The 24,744-nt window shown below is 39.2% G+C and overlaps 1 protein-coding gene across 1 annotated transcript; it reads left to right on the top strand.

Moving 5' to 3' along the window:
- Positions 1-1,018: 1,018 nt before the first annotated feature.
- Positions 1,019-14,521, top strand: LOC143182855 (gamma-2-syntrophin-like). The gene is made up of 5 exons (XM_076384144.1): positions 1,019-1,302; positions 10,691-11,115; positions 12,064-12,249; positions 12,960-13,306; positions 13,522-14,521. The coding sequence occupies exons 1-5, from the start codon at positions 1,152-1,154 to the stop codon at positions 13,571-13,573; spliced, it is 1,161 nt and encodes a 386-aa protein (XP_076240259.1). The 5' UTR covers positions 1,019-1,151; the 3' UTR covers positions 13,574-14,521.
- Positions 14,522-24,744: the final 10,223 nt, after the last annotated feature.

The following is a 24,744-nucleotide window of genomic DNA, read 5'->3' on the forward strand; positions in this document are numbered from 1 at the left end:
ATCATATAACCCCTATCTCTCCAGATCATTAAATAATCATTTGTCGCGCTGATATATTCATTGAATAATGATTTATTAAAACATCAGAACACACTAGTAACCAAAAACTGCTCATATTTGTCTTAAATATATTCACTGTTATGCTCCAACAAATCTTAACTAAATTCCCAGAAAAAAAGATAAATGAGATAAACTGATGAATAATTTTATGCGTGAACCACAGGAAGTAGCCTCGGTCATTTCAATGGTTTCGCATTCCTTGAGTCTAGAATCACAGACAAGGTACACAGCAGACGCATTACCTAACAGAAATTTTTGTAACACGAGACAGGCTCCCACAAACTTTCTTAAAACTCCACACTACATTTCAAGTATAGCCAGATCACTGCCCTATTACAATAAAACGATTAAAAAAGTATAGATCTTTATTGTTCAATATCTCCAACATCAATACAGCCCCAAAGACAACTTTCTATTGACGCTAACCCCAATCTCGAATGCCCCAGAACCCAACCCCTTGTTACCACTACCTAAAATCATCACCTCAAACTATCCCCATCTCTCAACCCCCGCCAATTTCCAACAATCAACCCAAACAATCCCAAAACCTGCCCAAAACCCCCTTTCCACTTCTCCTAACGACCTCCCTCCCTCGTTCCCTCCCCGCCCCTTCGTCTACCATCCCCCAGCCAAAACATTCTACCCTTCAATCCCACTCCGATCATGGAGCCTATCGACCGAGCGCGGAGGCATCCGCAGGCTCGACCCCTCGCCGGTAGATTCTCAGCTCGAAAACGCGATTCTCGGCGTCCGAATATCTCGGCGGAAGCCAAGCCAAGCCGTGGCGGAGTGCCGCGTGGCGAGCTGGCCTGGCGGGGGGAGCAGAGGCGCGCGGGGGCCAGAGGGTGGCGAGTGGAAGAAGAAGCTTTTGGCTGGCAGTCAGTGGGTCAGGGCGCCGAGTCGCATTCCACGGGCCGACCGAAGGCATCCTCGTCGGGAAATCGAGCCTCCTCGGGACTCCCGCGTGTCGTCGCGTCGACTTTCCTCCGTGCGCTGTGTACCGGAAGTTCCATCACCCTCTCCCGTCTACTCTGGCCCACATCGGGCCCCGTTTATCGGCGTAGCATCCTCGAGATCGTGACCCCCTCGCGATGGTGTGCGATTGCGCGGCCACAGAGTACTCCGCGGAGCTGGGAGCCGACGTGTCCTTGAAGAGGGCCTTGGAGGAGCTGCTGAAGTGCATGCTCAGGGTCTGGTGCAGGGAGGGTCAGGCCCTTACTAGGCTAGGCTCGTCGACGCACGGTAAATCAACCGCTTGGGATGAATGGCCCCTGGGAGCTGTGGCGCACGAGCTTCTCGGTGCTTGGCGTGGTTGGAGAAAAGTTTGATTGGGGTTTGGTAGTAGAGTGATCAAGTGGACAAGGTTGGGTGGACGCTGTGCGGTGAACGCTCTTGGGAGTTTTGGGAGTATGGTTGATGGATATGGGTGATGGAGTCACGCACATGGGGTACGCTGTGTTTTAATTGAAGCACTGGGAGGGTTAATCGGACAGCTGTTTTTTGGTTTGTGTGTTTTACTGTTTCTTTGGGAGCTACTGTAGTGATGTGACTTGGGAGGAATTTTGTTAATGTATATATATATTTTTTTTTGTTTGTTTTTGCATGTGTTTGTTAATGGAGTGTAAACATTGTTGTGTATAGCTGGAGATTGTGAAATATTATATTGGGAAGATCGATTTGTTTTGATTGGGTCTTTGGTGAGGGTTGGAAGATTTCGTGATAATTATTGGCTTGTTTTTTGAAAATATTTGTGAATATTAGTCAATGATGAATTTTAGTTGTGTAGTCTGGGAAAATTATGACTTGTGCGCAGTGTGAAAATGAAGTTTTTGTAGAGGAAAATTGTGTAAAGTCATTCAGTAGTGCTTCGTGGGAAAGCCTAGATAGCTGTCTCTATATTAGAACTGTTCGTCTGGCAGTCTATTTCGGATATTACGAAATATATTTGTATTCACATGGTAGAATTTCAGTTAACGTAATAGTTTCTTTCTATACAATTTTCAAGCTAAATTATTTTATTAAAACAAAAACGATAAAATTAAGGATTATTAATTATCGATTACTTTCCTTTAAATTTAACTAGTAGCGTTTAATATAGCTAGCAACTTCATAGAAATGATTCACAAAGTGCAAGCATATTCTTAATTAATTGTAATTTTTATGGTCGAATCACAATTAATTTTCTTGTTCCACGATAATCTAGCAGGGGCTCGAAATTTCATATTCATGGCTCGTTTAAAAATTTTCGAGCAAGTGTATTAAACTCAAACTACCTTTCCTAAGTGTATGGTATTCTGTAGTACTTGATGGGAGGTTAAAGGTGAATCATTCCAAATATTGAACCGCTTACCTTCGCAAATTGAGATGGGTGAAATCAAGGAGCAGGAGAGTTCCGGAAGTGAAAAATTAAATTAGCATCGCGAATGTTTGCCAGGTCAAAAGAGTATCCCACGTGGCATTAAACTTTGACGATGGAAATATATCCCAAAGCGGTTAACTTTATATCGTTTGCCTTTGAAAGTTATACGAATAATGCTATCAAGAACTTTCCTGTTTTCGAGAGTAAAGTATAAAACTAGTGGCACCGAAATTTATTATTCATACATCCTGTGTGAAAAGTTATGAATTCTTTTCTTCTAAATTCTATAATAAAGTTGCTGGCAGTGTTATAAAATTAAAGTAAATTTCCGCACACTGAAGGTATTAATTTATAAAATAAATTTTTCCTTTTTGACATCAAATCAGAGATAATTGTATGAAACTTTGAATATCTACAAACTTCCGATGCATCATGATTTTAATATACTGCAAAAGAACATTCCATATAGCAAATAAGGTTGCATGATAACACGTGTAGGTAATCAAATCGTGATACATCGTAATTATCCAGGGCTCGTTAATCATCATTTTGCAGAGATACTAATGCACAAATATAATTATTGTACATGATTGAATTATTCACGCAAAGCTTCAGTAGTAACTACGTTATCACAATAATGTATACCTTGTACAGTTTCGAGTCTATTGATTTCCATTCATCTCCAATATTAATCTTGTTTAATTAATTTTAACTTCGTTATTATCTACCAATATTGAGTAAAAAATCAGAGCAAAAATTTCAGTATTTTCGGTCCTCATTTGTCGAACAAAGTCATGGCCAGCACCACTAATTATTGTCTGTTTGGCCTTGAGCAAATCGCCCGAAAATATCTTCTTTTGAAACCAAAGCACGGTGTCGTCTTGTAACCGATTTATCGAAATTAGTACGACATTGAACAGGCCAGCCACAAGTACGTTTATTCTACCCAAATTTGTCCGTGGCGTGTACTAATTTAATGGCAATAAAATTAGATTCCTTCATCTACGGTGGTCAGCAGTTCACCTGTAAATAGTTTAGTGTGTTCTATCTCTTGGACGTGATTCGCTTTCGTTAACCATCGGTCCATTAGAAGGTAATATTCTTAGATACAAACAGTTTGAATTATCCATAAGCTCTCCAATTCATTCGGGTCTTATTTTATACTAACACTGTTGGAAATAAATTTGTCAAAATTGACAGAGAGCAATCTGACTTTTCCAACCACATTCCTTCAGTAGAAATCCACAAACATTAAATAAAAGATATTCGTCTTTTTAATTTAGGTTATAAATAATACTTGAACAATTTTCGCGTTGAGAATATCCTCTTCGTTAGTCTAATTTAGCGTTGTTTATTTATATTCCAATTTCCACTTTCCTTCATTTATTATTCCCTTATTTCTCATCCTTCCTTATTTGCCTGACTTCAATTTGTCCTTCCTCTTGTAGTTACTTCTCGTCTTCTCATTTCCTTCTACACTCTTCTTTCTTTCACTTACAATTCTATTTCCAACCCATTATTCTTTTACATTTTGCCGCAGCTCCTTTTACTTCTTTTGTCTCCGTGATTATGCTCAGCCAAGACCGCGTTTCCGGTCGGGATATCTCATCCTTGCCCTTCCATTAATCCCAGTACCAGGATTAATCGTTCTTACGCGATTCGTTTATCATTTCCCCTAAATATTTCCTTGTTTACGTCACTACTATACTATATTTTCTTATTATCCTCGGTATGAATTTTTTATCTTCATTTTTCTTCCCTTCGCATTCATTTATTATACCTTTTCATGCTATTGTTCGTCCATTTTTAATTCCCTTCGTAATTAGTTTTCTTTTGACTTTTATTGCATATTGATATACACACTCTACTCGTCCACTTCTTTTCTAAATTTTAATTTCTTTGTTGGTATTACAACTACAGGGATGAAGAATGAGAACAAAATTCAGATTGTATCATAATCGATTGAGCATTTAGTTGTTATACAAGCTATTTAATTGTTATACAAGTCTCCTTATTGAACAGTTACATCATAGTACTTCTCAGAATTCAATGAAGTAATTTGGCCATTATACTATCTTCAGCCGATGTTTAATTGAGACGTCAAGCTCAAGAAACTCTAAGCCTAAAATAACGATAAAGTAATACAGCATAGATCATTCCTAAATATAGGTAGAAAAAGATTAAAAATATCGTAATTTTGTATTGAAAGCGTTGCAACTTTGCAATTTCGTCCCTTTTGAGAAATGAAGTCATCAGAGGTGGATACCAGAACAATGCCAATTTGAAAAGACAGAAACTTATAGAGAAACGTGATTGTAGCCTAGATGATAAAATCGGGAGTGTGCCAAGTCGCTACGACAAGGCTTCGTAGTCATTAATCGAACCATACTGGCCACTGCCAATCGTATCTTCGTCACGATCAGGGTTACAAGGCTAAAGATGTGACCATACAATATGTTATAGAGAGAAAGACAGATCACACTAGAAATTACTAGAAAATCTATTACCCACTGTAAATACTATATTTCAAAGGAATACATATCTAGGGAAGTTTTTCTAGGAAATATTATAGCAGCAAATTTTCCATATACTACATTTTTGTTTACTCTCCTTTAAGAGTAGTTATAAAGTTGCTACAAAGCATAGTTTCCCTTCTAACGAAGTACACAGAAAAGCTCATATCTAAAATTGATAAAAATTCCTATTTTTCAACCCCCTCGAATAAAAAGAGTTTACTCTGTAATTTCTGCACCCTTATTTTGCATTCTTCTTCACGTGCCACCGATGGAATTGAATATCCCCGTGGTGACGTATTTAAACGCGTTCCCGTTAAAATCGATAATTACGATGATTCTCCCCGATGAGACGCAGCAACCTTGGAATTTCTTGCGTCGCGCGTGCGAGAATTTCCCGGCACCAGGAAAAAGACGATAAAGCGGCTCGCGCTATTTCTGACGTCGGCCACGAAAGGGGTTGACAGGAATGCGGCTGGCTTCTTTATCGGAGGAATAAAAGCTCTCCGCGGGCCAGCGATAATGAGACAAAACGCTGCGCGTGTACACAGTTGATTACGTTTGAAGCCTGGTGACGCAAGGACTTGCTTATTTTTATGGCGTGATGCGTTCCTGAATAACTTCGGCTCGACCTGCTTTCATTTTCCCTGCTTTTCGACCCCGTTCTAACTGCTGATCGTTTCCCCTTTCGCGAAGCTTTCGATTTTTATCTTTCTTTTCTTGGAACACTGTTTTGCATCGTATTTTATTTTTTTTTTAATATATGGTGGTCGTCAATTTGTAGTAGAGCTATTTGTAATTATGCTCGTTGCAGCACTAGAGTCTGAGCTTCCGAAGTTCGGGAATAGTAGAACTGTAATTTCATCACGATCAATTACTCATCAATACAAAGCAGGTTACAAAAGTTCGTAGGCCAAACTGAGTTCGAAAGCCTCCGTAATTCCGTTGAGTCTATCTTTGTAGTTCAAAAGCAATTTACGACATTGTTAACGAGCGATGTCGACGTTGGGTTCAATAATCGATCTCGCGTAAATTAACCCCCTACTGTTTAGGAGCGATTTTAATTACTGGGGTGTACGATCAACTTGGTGTTAATCAATACCAATAAAAACAAGGGGAAGCAAATCTACAAACAATATGTAACTTTTCCGATAGAATAATATCTCCTGTAAAAAGAAAGAGCAAAGACGTGTTATGGAATAGATCGTGTTAGGAACAAAATTAAGTGTTAAATTCCAAGATCAATAATTTGCACCAAATAATCAGTATATAAACTAATTTACACTATAGTGATCTTTTAGAGTATTATGGTTAAAGGTACCTTAAAAGAGAAAATACTTTAGATAAACGTTATTTGCTTTTGGGGATACTGTACAAAAACGAGAAGCTTTTATGTAATTCCATTAAAAATACATGAGGAAGCTTTTCTGCTCTCTTAGTGAGGCAAGAACAGCAATATTCCATCAGCTTAAGATGAAGCTCATTGTACTTCAAAATACTGAAGTCGTATTTTACTATTGAAAATGAAGGAAACAATTCTATTAGTTTTCTCAGTTTGATAATTGGTGTCAAGAATTTTAGTTGATTCTACGTGTCAAAATAGGACGAAAATCGAAAGTCTAAACTTCATGAGAAATGTGTCTGACTTGGGACCTATTTTCCTACCGACGTGCATTAGCCAGGTCAGGCACAACGAAGTCAGTAGAATAAGTCCCGAGTCAGACACATTTCACGCGTATTTTGGGCGGTTTCTCAACAATTAATGACACGGAAATGGAGCCTGAAACACAATTTCGTCTATCTTCATTTTCGTCTTATTTTAGCATGTAAAAACACCCTTTGAAATTTGTGACACCTGTCGTCGAGCACCTTATATAATAATTTAATTAACATCAGCTGACAAATATGGTAATACCTCCTATTATTATAAAAAAAAGTATTGTCAGTATTTTCAACAATACAGTCGTCCTAAAGTGTATATTTCACGGATGTTCGAGAGGAGAACGGAAGCCACGTGACCCAGTCGAGGCGAAAACGAAAGTTACACGGTACGAGACCAGTGGTCTTTTATCGTCGTAGTATACTACGAAGTGCAGTGACGCAAAGCATTATTTTCGTGGTACGCTGAACTCGTGGGCGACACACTGTTCCGTCTTATTTTAATTTTGTCCCCGGTTCGATCTCAATTGATACGTGAACGTGTAGCCGCGTGTAAACAGAAACTCCGCCGCCATGCTGCTGCCTGCGCTACCTTTCAGGTCAGTAATTACAAGAGCGATTATCGTCGCGCTTTGACTATCATTACGTTAGCATAATTAATATCATCTCTCCTCCGTTTTCAATATCAAATTAAATATAAAAACTATGGCACACAACTTCGATAGAATCGAAGTAAAAGCTGTTGTAACATCACTAATTTTATGAAATTTAATTATACAGAATTTCCGTGCTCCATTGGAATATAATTTAGATATCAAAACACTAGACCTTTCAGATTCGTGTTTAATTTCTGGAAAAGATACATTCTGATATGCCTATTATTCTCCCTCAAAGTAGTTTCTAGTTGTCCCACTTTGCAGTTTTTTTAGCCTTTTTAGGGAGGATGTCCTGCGTGTTTCGGCTTACAAGTCGTTCACATTTTTTTCTTTTTCTTTTTTAAGGAAAAAGGATAGAAGACATAACGAACTGGAAGCGCATTTATTTATGCCCGCACGGCGCCGCGCGCTGTCCTGCTTTCATTTTATTTTTACCCAGTATTCCTTTCTATTTGTGCACTTGCTTTGGGGCGTGCATAGCGCTAGTCTCTCCTCAAATCTACACGACAAACGTTGCGAATTACGGGGGCCTCTTGCCCGCGAAAAACGATCGAAATTGCTCGTCGCAAAACCATCTCGGACAGTTTTATTATGTTACAGCGGAAACTTCATTATTCGGGCTCGTTTGGAAGACACGAGATAAAAGAATTTTCGAATAATGGAGCACTCACATTTTTAACGCCCATCGTTCCATACCTTGGCTAAAATAACATGAACATAAAATTCCATGTTCATTCTATAATTCCCAGGAGTCGAGTAGAATTTCTTTCAGCATAGAAAACGCTAAAAATAAGAAACTAAGGAGATCGTATGATATTACATACTTTGGAATAATGAAATACAAATCTCATAAATTAGCTGCTGCATCAAAAATTTTTTAAACATCATCTTCACATGATAGACATTAAATATATTAAGGGGAAACAGGGTATGTAAAAAATTTTGTTTCTTTTTTTCGTATTTTATTTCTTAATTCTGTGTTCATTATCTTCATTAATAGATTGCTACTCTAAAAAATGTACAGAGGTAAATTAAATGTTATACTGCACTGTCACCCTATTCAAAATGAATAATTGCATACTAACATGCTTTTATTGTCCATCTACAAACGGATCCAGTGTTTGCGTTGATTTAGACAGTATAACTAGTAGGAGGACGGTTTATGGTGTGGGAGGATTGTTATTGGAACAGTAAAACAAGAGAAATATGTTCATTATCGAAAACAAACTGTTTGAATTATATTCGACTCCACTTGCACAACTCCAATGTGTATATTTATCGAAATAATTTTTTTTTAAAGCTTGTTATAATTTCTTCTTCAAATAAATTACACGTGGAGTATGCTTTTTAACCACTTGCAATAACGAAGTCATAAATATCGCTCTCGCGGAAAAAGTGTAGTTTCTGAATTTATGTGGAGAGTTTCTTAGCTTCATAAAAAGCTGATATTTATTATTGAATGAAATTCATAAATGAATTTAATTGATCACATCTGGTTTGTTATTACTTTCATAGAGAATATTACTAATAATTGAACGAAAATAAGCCGCCCTGAAATTTAATCTTACTAATTAACAGTTTCGAGCAAATTGATAAAGCTTGTCGAACGAGTACGTGACTCGTGGTAATTTACAACGAAGCAAATTTCAGACACGCGTCAGTATCCAAAATAATTTTGTATCGCTAATATGACACAATGTCGACTGAAGGGAACCGCTTCCGTTGACGAATGCATCACATGCGACACGATGACATCCCAAAATTTTTGGCCAACGTCCTAAGTGCAATGATCCTCGCGTCAGGCTCAAAAAGACATCGCCCTCGTGAAGCAGACATTTCCTAGCGTGAATCAGAACTCGTGGCAAACGACCCAGTGTTTCGTTATGTAATCGAAATTGTCTGAAGATCTTCGAACTTTCTCAATTCATTCGTTCATTTTTTAGAAATATTCATTAGACTATCTAAAAATCTCACAAATATGTATTCATAAATTGGTAACAAAATTGGTAAAAAGTGATTGACCACTAACTAAGATAAATAAGATTTCATATGGATACTACAAACTTTAAAAAAAACCTAACATCTGACTGGAATTTAGATTTGGAAACGTGGATTCAAGTGTCACTGAAGATGAAAGCTGCCGAGTATAGATGACATTGACCTATATAGGGGTGCTGAAAGTCGCCCACATGAGGGTTCAACCATAACCCATAAATTTCATAGTTATTAGAAATCTCTTACTTCATGCCATAAAAAACGAGACCCAATAATTATAGTAAGAAAAAAAGCAATAATTCTTGCTTAGGGATCCTTAGTCATTCATTATCGTTAAAATAACTGTCCCTACTACTATCATGATATACTGTCCTCCCTATTGCGAAGTTCATACTGAAACTTGAGACTTCAGCCACTTTATGCCCTAAGTGCGCAGGCCAATAGTCATCGAGGGTAATTGAGAGGCATGCTTGATCATCTATATAGCGCTTTACAAACACAACGTGATACCGAACATGAAACACACCCTTCGGGATCGAGCTCGAAGAATTGGATCTGGTCTCGGTCGACCAGAAAACCCTCTATATAAATTTCCTATGCGTGGGACAATTTATGACTGCGCACAGTGAATGCATTCGCAAAATCGCGACGGAAAGTTTGGCGAAGTAAACCGTCGCTTATCTCGCGTGAAAGCGAGATCGCAAATAAGAATAACCGTGTTGTGAATGTACGAAACGGGGTCGCAGGAAGAAATACGAGCGGCGACGTTATTCTTTATTTCTTTGCCCGACCGCTGGCTTATTCAACTTTGCGCAACTTCACGCTACCAAAGAAAAAGGATCTTCATCGATGTATGTTATAGTTAGGACAGCTTGAGAAATTGACGATCACTAAAATTTTTATAGAGATAAAGAATTTCTTTTCGTTAAGTTTTATATCACTTCTTATATTTCCACAATTTACAGTTTCATTTATTTGAGAATTACAGTGAGACTGAGGAGACTGAAAGGTTGTCATATTTATAACACTCGGGTGGTATTTTTGGAATAATTAATGACCTGTGAGTGCTATGCGAATATGATTACGTAAATATTTAGTAATAACTTGTGCAGTCAATGACAGTCTACTAGTTACTGAATAGCGTCTTAATGGAAAAAGTATAATTTTTGCATGTGATCGTAGTTCGATGACCAGAGACATAAAATTCAAATTTTCCCGCCACAGATTCCCTTTAAACTGCTCACCGCACAGCCCTTCCACAATCACTGAACGAGGTCTCAGGGTAAACCCGATTTACACCGAGTCGACGAGTGTAAATCAAGGTTCCCCTGACCCGTAACCTCGACCACGAGCACAACTCGATATTACAAGGCGTTAATTGAAATCCCAGTGGGTCTGGATTGACACTGCACGCGGCAAATTAATAACCAGGACCGTATTAATTTCAGAGAGCGACAAGAGGGTCGTAGTGAAACGGGAGGCTGGCGGGGAGTTCGGTTTCCGTATTCATGGCTCGAAACCAGTGGTGGTTTCTGCCATCGAGCCCGACACGCCAGCCGAGACCTCGGGCCTCGAAGTCGGTGACATCATAATGTCGGTGAATGGCAAAAGTGTCATGGACGCGACGCACTCGGAAGTCGTCAGGCTCGCGCACTCCGGTTCCGACGTCCTTGAGCTCGAAGTCGCGAGGACCTGCAACGTGCTGGCGCCAAGAGTCGCCAGGCCTGGGACGAAGGAAATCGCTGACGAGGCACCCCTGTGCTCTGGTTACCTCTGGAGGAAGTCCGCCACCTCCTCGAACACGGACAAGTGGGTTCGAAGGTGGTTCGTTCTGCGCCGTGACAATTGCCTCTACTATTATAGGACTGACGCGGTAAGGACTTTGTTTAGAGAGTTTCGATTATTCTTCTTTTATTGGGTCAGATACATATCTCAGAGACAATGTGTGCTTTAGTGAAGAATTCTTCAGGGCGAGGCTGAGTTATGGGTCAGGTCAGTGGAAGGTGGTAGGAGATGATGAAAGGTCTATTTTTTTTGTCGAGAATATCTAATACTAGTAGCTCTTCAAGAACAGAGCATACATAGAAATGAAAATTATATTGTTAGAAAGTTTGCAGGGGATGTAATTAAAAAATATTATTAGATATTTGAGGGATGGTGTAGCATAATTTACGTGAAATTACATACAGTTTTTTCACTCAGAATGTTACTAAAATTCCATAGAAACGTCAGCAGTAAGTACCTTCTCTTGTAGCTGGCGTATGAAGGGTTGCTCATCAGCAGGTGCCCGAAAACTATACATTTCTAAATAGTCTTTCAGCTGAAAAATAAAGCTTTTTTGGAAGCACACCACTAGTCAAAGGTTTAGAATCCCTTTGTTAATTAGAGGAATCACTTAAATTATTTAAATTGTGGTGGTCATTCAAAAATATTCATGCCAGAATATTGTCCTTGCTCCCCTCGAAAAAGGCAAAACCTGACAAGCCCCATTTTTATGAACCCCTCAATTGTAAAGCCATACGCAAGAAAGATAAAAAACCTGGCCATTCCATCATCCAAAAATTCCCACCATCGGCCAATTACTCTTCCTCGTATCCCAGATAATACACTTTCCCGCTGAGTCCACAAGCAATGTCAACTCCCCCACGAGTCGACTATAACTCGGTCCTCCGTCGTTTGTCAAACGAGAAGTCGTCCTACCACGCCTTATTGGCGCGAAACCCATACGACTGGCGTCCTTTCCCGCGGCCATTCCATCGAGATGACAAGTGTTTGCCCACGGTCGACGAATGGTTCACGAGGGTGCGATTCCGTTCCGCAGGATTCACAGCCGGTGGGAGCGGTAATGCTGATAAAATACGACGTGGAGCAAACGCCTGAACTGAGGTTGCACAGTTTCGCGATAAAGAAGCAGGGCGCGCCGACGCTTCGGCTCGCGGCGGACACCGAGGAAGCCGCGGCCCGATGGACAACAGTCATCAAGGAAGCCATCGAGAGAAACGACCAGGTGAACGTTGCAAGGCAGCTCGAAAGTTGTCCCATCCTGGGACACGTTCCAGGAACTCGTGGCTCGCGATAAATTCCGAAACGTTCCAGATGCAACCACTGCACGCTCGCGCCAAGCGAGTTTCGAGCATTTAGTCCGCCGCTGGAGCAGTCACCAATCCCTACTCACGGGCTTAAGAAAACGAGACTCGTTTGAAATTCACTGACTTCGGCTGTATGGTTGAGAGAGTTGTTGTAACAGTTAGATTCGCCCGCGAGGCGAGCCAGTTTCGCAGAATGACATTGTTCGGCCGCGGCAATTTTATAATGGGATTGTGTAAACTAATTGGATTTCATTCGTGGAATTGGAACTTCCGAATTCAGAGTTTGCTCGTTTCATTTTTCCACCGGGGGATTGCTTTCGCTCGGAGTATATTAAAGCGGCGGCGTAGCGTGCTTTGGTTATTCTCTGGTTAATTGTTGGATTCTTTTTACTTAATTACTCTTATTATACAGTTTACTCTATGGAGGAGAGACTAACAAAATAGGTGTTACTTTCGAGATGTCTTTTTGCCTCGATTTTTACACTTTTTCACTTCTTCTTGCAAATAAATTTGGGGTCATTTATTACGACAATATTATTCCTTAAAAAGAGTTCAATATTAATACAATTATCAAGACTAATATGTTGTTAGTCGAATGGACCATTCATCATGATTATTATTTTTCCAGGTGGACACCTGGCTAGAAGCGTCGCTGAAAATGCGCGAAATGGCGGCGTGCGCGATCCAAAGACCAGATTGCTTCGGTTATCTGAGCAAACAGCAAGAGCACGCGAGGAGAACATCATCTCCAACCGGCTGGTCCAGGCGATATTGCGTGCTGAAGGACGCTGCATTGTATTTCTACGATGACGCCAACGCAGAGAAAGCATTCGGTGTTGCCTGTCTGCATGGGTTCAGAGTGCACAGCAGCGCGCCGACTTCCGGTGGGAGGAAGCACGCGTTCGAACTGGAGCCACCTGACCCGACACAAAGGAGTTACATCTTCGCTACGGAATCCGAAATAGACAAGAAACGGTAGACACTGTTATGCATCTCAACAGATTGATAGTCCTGTAGATAGTAGAAATTCCTACAGTAGAGAGCCCTGTGGCAGACACCTTGAAGAATAATGTTCCCCTTGTCACCGCTGCCATCTAGTAGCGGGCGTTGATAGTTACACCTAGACGAATGAAATTGATGGGCAGAAAACAGTTTGAAATTAGTTTTCATGGGTTTTCTTTGACTTTCAGGTGGCTGGCGGCGCTCGAATATTCGATCGATCGGTGGATAAAGATTGGTTGACACAGGCCCATTTACCGCACGAGGAAGCAAAGAAGTCGAAGCAGCGAAGATCCTCTGAGGTGTCCTTCGCCTCTTCCTATTTCCGGTTCCTAACGAACATTGTCGCAAACCACGAGCTCATTAATCATTGTCATCGTCGCCATGATTGTCGCGCGCAAATTCACCACGTGGATCATGTCGCAGATGCCCTTCATATTCGCGATTCTTCACAGATCCTGGCATTTTTGTTAATGTTCACCCTGGCAGTTGTTTCCTGAGATGTTTTGCCGAAGTTGTTAGTAGAAGTACTAATTTCCGATCCAGGTATTTTTCTTAAGTTAAATTCTATTTTCCTGACAGATTTTGCTAAAGTTTCCTCACGAATAAAATGTCATTCTCTGATTCCTTGATTATAGGAACTTTATACAGGTTTTTGTCGATTGTTCTCCTCTGTGATCCAACATTTAGTGACCCTTCTAGTCCTCAATATTAATGCCTCTGGAGAGTTATGAGAGAAGCAGCCAACTTGTTTCTTGATACGATTTAGAATTTAGAGGCTTTTGTAGGAAGATAGTGAGCAAACCTCTGTTGTTATACAAGTAGATAATTTCTAGTCCCATTTCTTAGTCCCTAGTTCCTAGTTTGCATTTACATCTCCAGGGTACCGTCATTTTAATAATTAATGTCTCCAAAGTAATTAGGTATTTATACCCACTATCTCACTGATAGTGACAGAGGTTTGTCTACTGCCATTTTCCAAAGGTACATTAAAAGGAGTAGGCTGGATGCTTCACTCGATAGTATTACTAACACTGTTTTATGATAATTGCTGATTATCAGTGGTGTTATATTTGTAAGTAGTTAAATATATTTGAAATATTACTAATACTTTGAACAGTGTTTCTCAAAATAGCGTGTAATTTATTTCAAGATCTTAATATTATATTTTTGAGAAACGTTAATTGTAAATTACGAATATTCTTTGAATGGAGTTTATATCAACTTGTACAAATATATTCATGTTATTATTAAATGTAATTATTCAGTGCACAAGGTAATTAGTATTCCACAGAGAAGTTTAATTTAATATTTCAATCTAATACTTCTTTCTCGTTATAATAATCTGACTGTAAAATAATTTAATATTTAGGTAAGTCTATACTGTTTCATATTCACCAGCACAGATACATAGATTCTACACACGATACAAATATAATAATATATTTATTCCCTTTGAATGTTGTATAAAACACGAGAAACGCTGTTTTAAGTAGCTGATTCCAGTATTGAAGTAACACAAAAATATTTTATTGGGTTGCTGCAAGAACTTCAACAAATATTTAGTATTTAGATTTAATAAGCCACTCAAATACATATTCCTGCATCCTCTCATTCCATGGTACCCGCCTAAGTCATGATTTAAAAGTCACTGCCAAATATCAATAAAAAGTGACCACATGAGCTTCCCCTCCAAAAAAACATTCATGACATTCACAGAATATAAAATTCACATCATATTAGCGTTGCTCTGCAACATATAGCTAGTATACAAAAATACACTCTCTCATCTAAAGAATCAAATGAAAAGCATGTCTGCAGCAACCCGATAAGACATCCTCTCGTAAACCCAAACTCGTGCTCACCATTTAGTAACGTTTGTATTATTCGCTTTTTGGATTCCGTTTTTTATACTTGTACATAGACATTGCATAACTGATCAACATGCAGGAATTGAAATCGAACTCACCTCTAACGAGCGTCGAACATAAAAGAAACGAGAATTGTTTATTCACCAATTGTGTCTTGTATTAGAAAGATTCCCGCGTCCCCCTGCAGCGAAAGGATTCGATTTAACTCGATGGTTAAATACCCGCTGCGTTTCCATGAATTTCCATAGAACTGTCTACCGGAAACGAGCCACAAAACTCGCCATCCTCCGTGAAACGATATCCCAAATGCGCTGCAGTATTTGTACTTTATCATTTGTCCAACGATAAACGTTGTCCAACGCCGATAAGTGAGTGTCAACTTTGCAACGTTCATTAATCCGCGCACAATTACGGCGAAACAGTTTCGAGAAGGTAGTTAAGTAAAATTGTATGCACAAGTTGAGTGAAAGGTGTTATATACGTATTAGAAGAAGAATTCGTGAATAGCGACATCCGCGAACGAGAATCAGTTGGCAGAATCGAGATACGAGCGTTCGGATGAATCTTTTATTCGAGGGAGGAGTGAAATTTTTGTCCGACCTCCGATTCTTCGTCTGTATGATCGAAGGTTCATTCGAGTAATTATTATTTAATCGATCGTTCGTTCGTCGCATGTGAAAGTGAATAGTACAATATGAATTTGCGATTGACGTGTCGTTGAACTGTAGATAATTAAGTGTAAAATGACGTCAAAAGGAAAACGTATTTCCAAGGATTCACGCTGTAACTCGGAAAATTGTCCTTGTAAATGTATGATTGTGAATAAGATTACGCTGAAAGTAAATTCAAGGTTTTTACGTTTCGTTGTACTTCGATGTTTCTAAGGGGCTTTGACTGAAATCGTGAACTCCGCTGTTGGAACTTTTGGTTTCGTGAATGGGTAGTGGTTAATCTTTTAACCCTTTGAGTCCCAACATTTTTTTCCTTGAATTCAGGGTTTGATCAGTGACTTCTGTTATAGAGAATTTTATTATATTTTGATCAATATATTTTTGATTAACAGAGGAAGAAAAATCTAGAATGAGGCACCTACATTTTACATATGTAAAGACAAATGAAAATATATATACATTTTAATGGGTGAGGGTGCAATTGAAAGAAATAATCGGAAAATAAAGATAAACATTCGTACCTGAAGAAATAAATTTAAATAAAAGAATAGGATGGTCAAATTTTACGGAAAGAATTGGAACAAGTTGAAAAGTCCTCTATCAGTTTGCAACCTGAATTTTCAGGCAGTTATATTTCCGTGCTCCAATTTCCGACGCGCGATATTCAAATTTCACAGCTTATTGATCTGTGTTTCCGACGAGGAAATTTCATGTTGCAAAATGGTAGAAAATTGATCGATTTTTCCCTTACATACACATGAACAACAACAGAACAAATAACACTGACCAACATGCTATATAGTATACTGTTCAAGTTTAAAAAACAATATAAATTTGTAAAGTATCTATGACATCGAAAATTCTATAAACGAGAGTAATATATCCTATATGCAAACGGTACAAACTACAAACTAAACAAGGTAATGCTCAAAATCGTTATCAAATCGATTTCATCGAGAACCGGAAATCGGGGTTAGAGCTGGGACTGATAGGGTTAAACGAAGTAAATAAATATAAATATAAAATATTCTATAGGACAAAACTAGATGAAGGAACCGAATATATTGAACATAGAACTCCCAAGAAAGAATCAAAGACTTAATCCTTTCGTTGCGGAATAATTCGAGGCATCACCGAATCCAGAACCGGGCTATCCACAGCGAAAGGGTTAATTATTCGAATAATCTTCAAACGCGTCGAAGCGTCGTAACGCAAAATCTCATGAGAAACTCTACCGCGAGATAAGGAAAAAAAATATCGTATGAATGCTTTCTTCCGCGTGCTTGTTGCGTGAGTACAAAATATCCAGCGCGAACACACACATGCGTGCTCGTGTGTACATGGAATTGCCACGATTATACCCCGCTGTCCTTATCGCCAATATTTGTATCGGTATTAAGGAATCGTGCTCATGAATTTCGAAAAGAAAGAAAAATAAAAACAGCGAACGAAGGATCGATCCTGCGGGCGCGCGCGCATAATCTGGGAACTGCAAATAGGATGAATCCCGAATAATTAAAAAGAACGAATACGAATTGTTTAGTTAATTGCGACACAAAAATCGATTGAGATTGCGCTTCAGAATGAAGCGAGAATTGAGAGAAAAACGAGGAATCCGAAAAATTGCGATCGAGCCATCGTCGGCGGATGATGGACAATGAGAAATGCCGCGAAAAACGAACAGACCGCTCAAATGCAGAGATAATAAAATAGGAAGTTTAATACAATTGTAGAATGGAGGTGCGTCAATTATTTACCCGTCACCCTTCGAGCTGGTTTGAAGGATACTAATCTTACTGCTGTTTAAGTGTTAGATCGTGTTACAAGTGCTCATTGATAGAGAATTTTTTACTACCAAGAAGTTGAACTGTGATCGCTTCTTTTCGAACAAATTATCCCTGTTTCTTCTTCTCGTACAATCTACAGTAACATCATCTATATTTTTATTTAAAAATTAAAAATTCCTTCCGTCTATCTTCAAACTGGTGGTCAAGCTCGAAGAGCATAGTATTTACAATAAATACATGAATATGTAGCGAGTACATGCAACAGTGAACGCGAAGGTTACTACTATATTTTCGTCAGTGTCTGAACGACCACAGAATGTACTTCATTCTTGCTTTCGGTTCGTGTTGATTCTCACATTTTTTAATTCCGTTGTTCCCCAAAAGAAATGTGCAATTGATGTATCGAAATATATATCGATTAAAAGTTTTTACAGAAATCGGTCGTTGTCGATTTCTAATCACCTCGTAACATTTTCAGACGTTAAGTCCCTCGCGCAGCATCGTTATCGCTTGTCACAACGAAACATTTGCACAAGGATTAACGAACATTTAATACAGCGGATCCGAATGTCCAGGAAGATAAGCGGAAATCCGTATTGTCGGTAGCCGATGCATTTTACTGAACGAATCGATGGCAGGCAATAATGGTCTCGATAGGACGTAATGGCAGCGATCCACGGAATATTTTACGCGCGCAGGATTCATCCAGAGATTGAAATGTCACGATATCCAGGAGCGTAAAAGGAAGCACGCAGCTTTAAAAGATTTTTTCTTGGCGTTCTAGTACCGCCGCGGAATCCTCCGATGTCCCATCAATGGCGACTACTCCATTTCCGTTTCTATCGACGATAGAAGGGAAGCATAAATTACACGCCACGATGGAAGTGTTCGAGGTGAGTGGTATAGCACTTCGAATGGGAGATAAAAATTATTATGAAGGCTGTGCCTTATTTTTGCTAGGTTATAGGTATATATTATTTAATATGAAATGATAATTTTATTAAAATATGTTAGATAAGGTCGTCGTGAACTGTTAGAATATCTTGTGATGCATGAGGTCTAGAAATAGAAGCTTTCGTACAAATTGAATTTCTTTTTAAGGAAGAGCATGAAGTTTTTAGTGGAGCTGATAAGTTAATCAAATTAGAGGAAAGGTTTCATATACAGGGTGGAAAGTAAAAAATGTCATAGGCTAGTATTTTTTAAGCTGATACTGGAAATTTTTATTTTTCAGACTGCTGGTGTGAGAATTCCACTTTGGGGGAAGATTCAGCATTTTGAGTAAGTAACTAAATAATAGTTACTTTTTATTTTACTACTTCAATTTACGTATGTAAAAATAATCCATTTAGTTGGTATAACCTTTTCGTTACCTTGTATCCAGATATTCGAAAATGTGATTTTAAATTTTACGTAAGAGTGACAGATCTATAATCCATAGTAGCAATTTAGATAGACTTTTGCAGACGTTTCCCATGTTTTCGAATTGATAATAATTGTACAGTGGTCGTTTCCCAGTATTCTTGGAACGTTCTACTCTGATCGAAACGTATAATTTCGCAATAGAAAGGTTTGAGGATTATTAGTCGGTCTCCGAACCTGATACGCAATCTCACGCTAATACGTTACGCTGTACCCGGAGATATTATCTATTAATTCTTATAAATAGTAATTACTGTTAAATTATTACCGTCGACGGTTATAATTTCCATAAATCTTGGATTCGAAAGTTTCGCAACGTCTGCGGTTTTAGCAAAAGAAAATTCCTACGATAGAAAATAATTGTAATGTGCTAGGTTTCTAAGACTATTCGCAAAAAGTATTATCACACTAACGTTATCGCGTTGATATTAATTTAAGGATTGAGATTGTTCAAGAAACAATACAATTTTCAATTTATCCAATTTTCATGTACTTTTTAATGATCTAAAAATTATTTGAAAAAAAATTTGTACCTTGAAGCTGGATGGGATGTGAAAGCTACTGAAACGTTAAAAATGTGCCAATGTGTTTAATAGACATAATGGATTATACACTCGTAGCCTCTGAAATATTGATTATATGTAGATTATGTGTTTCTCATTGCGCGTAACATCTCACACCGTGTTAGATAAACCTGAAGGAGGGAAGAAGCAAAATGGAAAAGAGAGAGTAGTGCCTAGAGATAGCTGAGATAGTCCCGCCTAATGGATTAGCCCAAATGCTCGATTCAAGTAAATGGAATTCACGATCTGGAGAAGAGAAGACGTTCTGCTATGGAAACTAACTGTAAATCCAATACGCCACAAAATTAAAGAAAAAACGCAGAGCCAAAGAAAATACCAATCCTACTTCTAGTTCTATCAGAATTAATTAAATAAAAAACAAATGAAGAACACAGAAGGAATACTACAGAAACTTCTCATAAATTCAAAATTTTAAAAATTCTACCTTTGGCTATAAAAAACGCCACCAAATTTAAGGAATCAGCTGAAGAAAAATGAATAACTCCAATTCCTCCATAAAACGAGACAAAAAAGAACAGAAATTCCTAGAGCAATTTAATTAAACGGAGGAATTTAAATCAAGAAAGGAGAAAACATTCCAGCACAGAAATTAGTCGATCTCTCACAGAAGGAAGAAAAGAGAGGATCGATAAAAGAATCGCCGCCATTAATACCAATTCCAGCACCACAAAATGTCCCAAGAACTAACGCGATCTAATTGGAGCGAATGCGACGAGGATCCGCCCGACTGGCCAGGAGCGAGATGTAAAACGAATTCGAGGTTGCTTGGGGCCCTGTACACAGTTTATCCGCGGCTGAACCGGTGGTATCCGTTTGATAACAGATAGCAGGCCGAACGACGCTGGTATGTTCTCATTACGCGTCGTGTAGGTATGCGGCGGCCAGTTCGTGTTCTCCATGCTCCGAGATCCGTGCACGCTGCGAGACCACGTCTCTTCTTCTTTTGCTTCGTCCCTCCTCCTTGCTTCCCAACCGATCTCCCTTCGTCTTCTTCTTCCTGGCTGCTCTTCGCCCCTCTCCGACGGATCCCCACGGAAACACGTCTGAAGCAGCGTCCACACTGACCACGTGCTCGTCTCTTGTCAGACTCGCGAGTTAAACATCCCTGCTTCGTTTCTTCCTTTTTCTCCCTTTCCTCCCTATCCAGCCAATTATTCGTTCGTTGCTACGTTCCGCTTTTAAATCCTTCGCGGCTGTTACGAGGGTGTACGTGTTCCCAGTGCAGATGTGAACGCGTCCTCTTTGCTTCTTCTGAATATTCATGCCACTTTGGTTTCTTCTCTTCTTCTCTTCTGCCTTCTGGATGGTTTGTTTCTTTATTTCTCATTTGTGTTCGTTTAGGCATTTATACAGATTTCGGGAAGAATCCTGTTTACTTTGGGATCACTGATCTTCGTGGTTTTCAGGTGTGGTTATTTATTTATCGCTTCTGCTTGAGTGACTTTTTCTTCTTTTCGTTTCGAAGATCTTTCGGTGGAACGTATTTATCTTCAAGTTTCGTGAGAAGTCGATCGTTTTTTTAACCCCCGTCTTCCTTCTGGTTTTGCAGCCCCTCCCAGTTTCTTTTTCTGATTCTGTGCCATAATTCTTTTTTGCCCAAGTTTCATTGACAGAAATTGAAGTCGGGAGTCTGCAGCATAAGCATCGCACAGTTCTTCTCGTTTAATGAGACTTTTTCAGGTTTCGGCGGCTGTTTCGTTTTTCTTCTTTTTTTTTTTTTTTCTCTCTTGAAGTCAGTTTATTGTGCTGGCGATTTCTTCTTTTTGCATTCCGTTTGGGGCTTTCTCGACTTGCCTCTGTACTTTGATTTATACCGGGTGCACCAGAAATGTAAGAATACTTAAAAGTATTTCAACTAATTTCGCTACAAGTAGCTTTAACTTTACTTCGGTTCATAAGAAAACAAAATTTTAGTCTTTCTGATCTTCTTTCTTACTTCATTTGAGAGACAAAAGAAAATTATTAATTTACTTAAAATAATATAACCCTCCAGAATTCCTCTTTTCTTCTTTCGTTATATTTTCAATCTCTCCTGCGTTCTCTTCAAAGAATTATATAATTAGATATAACAGCTCACGCACTTTAATCAAACCCTCACATGATCCCTTCTTTTATAACACCCTTCCTTAATTTCCACTGGGATGATTATATTCATAATTTCCCCTCTTCGTCCCTCTAAAATTCATTCGAACGACAACATAAATACAGCCGAACCAATCGTTAGTGCACTACTTAACTTTTACGATACTACTTGCTTAATTATATTCCATGTGATCTTTTTTCCAATGTACGTTCTCAATCTTCGTCTTCATCCTCCTCTTCATCTTCTTTTTAAACGCTCCTGGCATGGAACTAATAATGCATAAACCGTGCAGTTTTTAGGAGGACTGCAGTCGTGGGCCTTTTGCTTCTTTACGATTTTTTTCTTTCTTCTTTTCTCTTCTCTTTAAGAATGTGGCTATTCTTAACATTTTTCAGAATACTTAATATTCAATAGAAATTAAATGGAACTTTATTTTTACAAAAATAACACAGTGGTGCAGTTCATTAATATTTCAGAGTGTAATTACTAATAACTAATTCCAGCAGACGAAGATTCAATTTCAAATCTAAAAAATGCGATGTCACCTTTGTAACTCCGAAAAACATATTATCAAAAGAACAAACTCCCAAAATTTCAAATTGTTCAAACCATTTCCTACAAGCACCTTTAAATCTTTCGTCTGCAATTTCTTATCTCGCTTCCAATCAACAACACACTGTGAACGGAGCATAAAGCTCCATCAAGTCCATCCGCGTGGCTGGAGGTCTGACACGACGAAACTTTAAATGGTGCACGCTAGAACGCATCTCTTCCTGACTCCTGCTTTTCGAACTGTCGTTGAACAGATTCCTAAAAGGAACCCCTCGTAACTAGCCTAAATTTGGCGGAATCTTCTCTGAGAATCAAACTTCTCTCCATCCCTCTCCTTCTCCCTCTTTCTTTCCCTCCGCGTACATACTTTTCGCCTGGTTCTTTCTCTCCCTCGACGCTCTCTCGTTCCATGTTCCTTCAGCTTCCAGCACGGTGGTGATCTTGATAAGCTTCGGTCAGTGGTGGTAGTGAGATGGCGTCGGTGGTAGTGGCAGAATGGATTGGGGAGGAAAGGGGAGAGGGAACTAGTTCAGTGAACAAAACGACGCGAGAGACAGTTGCACGCTGTAGCAACGCCTCGCCGCTGTCGCTTGGCCTAAAAGCTTGTACGAGCCGAGTCCCTCCCTGACCCCCCGATGTACAGGCGTCCGGTTCACACGGACGATTCTTTTCTTTGATCGTTACGCGACTATGCTGTCGGTTCACTTGCTGACGAGGGAAATTGCGATAGACGTATCTTTGGTATTTTTGGGGCCTTTGGAGTAGGCACTGTTGGGAGCAATTGAGAGTTGGGGTCTAAAGGGTACCATGAGATGAGGAGAACTGCTTTCAGCTTTGACAGCACAGAATTTTTAAGCAATTTTTAAACATGGTTTTCTAGATTTTTTAATCTGAACAGCAGAGCTGAAGAAAAATTGAACTGCTACGAGTTGTAGATTTTTTTATGGAGGTTATATTGTATTTCATTTAAGAGAGGAGCGATTTCTGAATTATAGTTAGTGACGTTTGCAGGTGTCCAACTTTAAATTGTGGTCTTTAGAAAGAATTTTTATGCGTCAACGTTTCGCTAGTGTCCTTTATCGAAAAATATACATATAAAGACAAATTTTCATTTCCATCCCAAAGTGTCATTTTTATGCAAAAGCTACCTTCGAATGCAGAATCCCACGCGACACGGTACTTTGCATCAGAGTTACTGCAAGCGTCGCAGGTATTTAAATGTAAAGTACCTGTCATTGGAGGCGCTTTTTCTCACGTTAAGGCAACCACGTTGACCTTCTTCCTGGTATCTGGGCTTCTCCAAAAAGGATACATCTTCTTGTGTCATTACGACAGCCTCCACGAGCACTTCGTCAACCTTTTCTTCCTTTGTACTCTTTCACATTACGTTTGCAAGTGATGTGTCACAAGACAAATTAGTAGGCCCTGGGTTAGGCACATTTGGCAACCTAGTATCGCGTTCCAAAATATATCCAATGAATCTTAAATCCAACAAATTTGGGAATTTAAGATTCACACCATACCTTTGCTACATATAGTAAAAAATTGGTAAAATGTTCAAGAACTCCATCAATACTAATTCTTTTTCACCACTCTCTCTGTCGTTCTCAGTTACCATCCCATTGTAGTCAATCGACGAAGAAAAGAAAAAAAGGGGTATTCGTAAAAGGGTTCTAAAACGTTCAGGGGGCCTGTCTGGTGGCGCATTGAGCAATAAGGTGACCAGTGGAAAGAACGACTACATTATCTCCCGGGGATGGTACATAAAAACGTTCCTCCGCAGTTGATTCGTCCGCATTGGCAGGTACCTGCAGCGTTTACACGGCTCTGCGGCCGACTGCATATCGCCAGCCTGTGAATACAAATGCACCTGCAGGTAGACGTTGACCTACGAATGCATTTACGCAGGGAACACGAGAAATCCTCCCTCCCAAAATCGTGGCAGCCACCGTCGCTTCCCTAGCGCCTTCAAGCTATTGTTTTGAGATGAATATTTATCGCGATTAAGGTGTGGGTTTGGGTTCAGTAATCTTGGTGACATGAACGCTTTGACTACCGACGTCAGTTTTATACAGATGAACAATATTAATTTGCATGATTATAAATATCGTAGCCAAAATTTCTGTTAAATGTTAGCGGATGCAAAGAAGAGAAAATGAGTAAAATAATATTTGTTAATAGTGATTTTATTGAAGGCTAAAAAAGAGATACAACATATTATGTAAAAATACACCCACATAGAGAACTATAGTGTATTTGACTCACGTTCGCTGGAAATAAAGAGCGTCATTGGATCATGGCATCAATCCAGCAATTACATACTCTGGAGAACATCCTCATTCGCGCAGAGGCAAAAGTCAGTGCGCTTTCTCGTAGAACGTAAATTCACGGAACATTAAAATAGTTGATGGACATCGATAGGACATTAATAGGGGGGTCTGTTC

The sequence above is a fragment of the Calliopsis andreniformis genome, chromosome 9, assembly GCF_051401765.1.
Source record: "Calliopsis andreniformis isolate RMS-2024a chromosome 9, iyCalAndr_principal, whole genome shotgun sequence".
NCBI lineage: Eukaryota > Metazoa > Arthropoda > Insecta > Hymenoptera > Andrenidae > Calliopsis > Calliopsis andreniformis.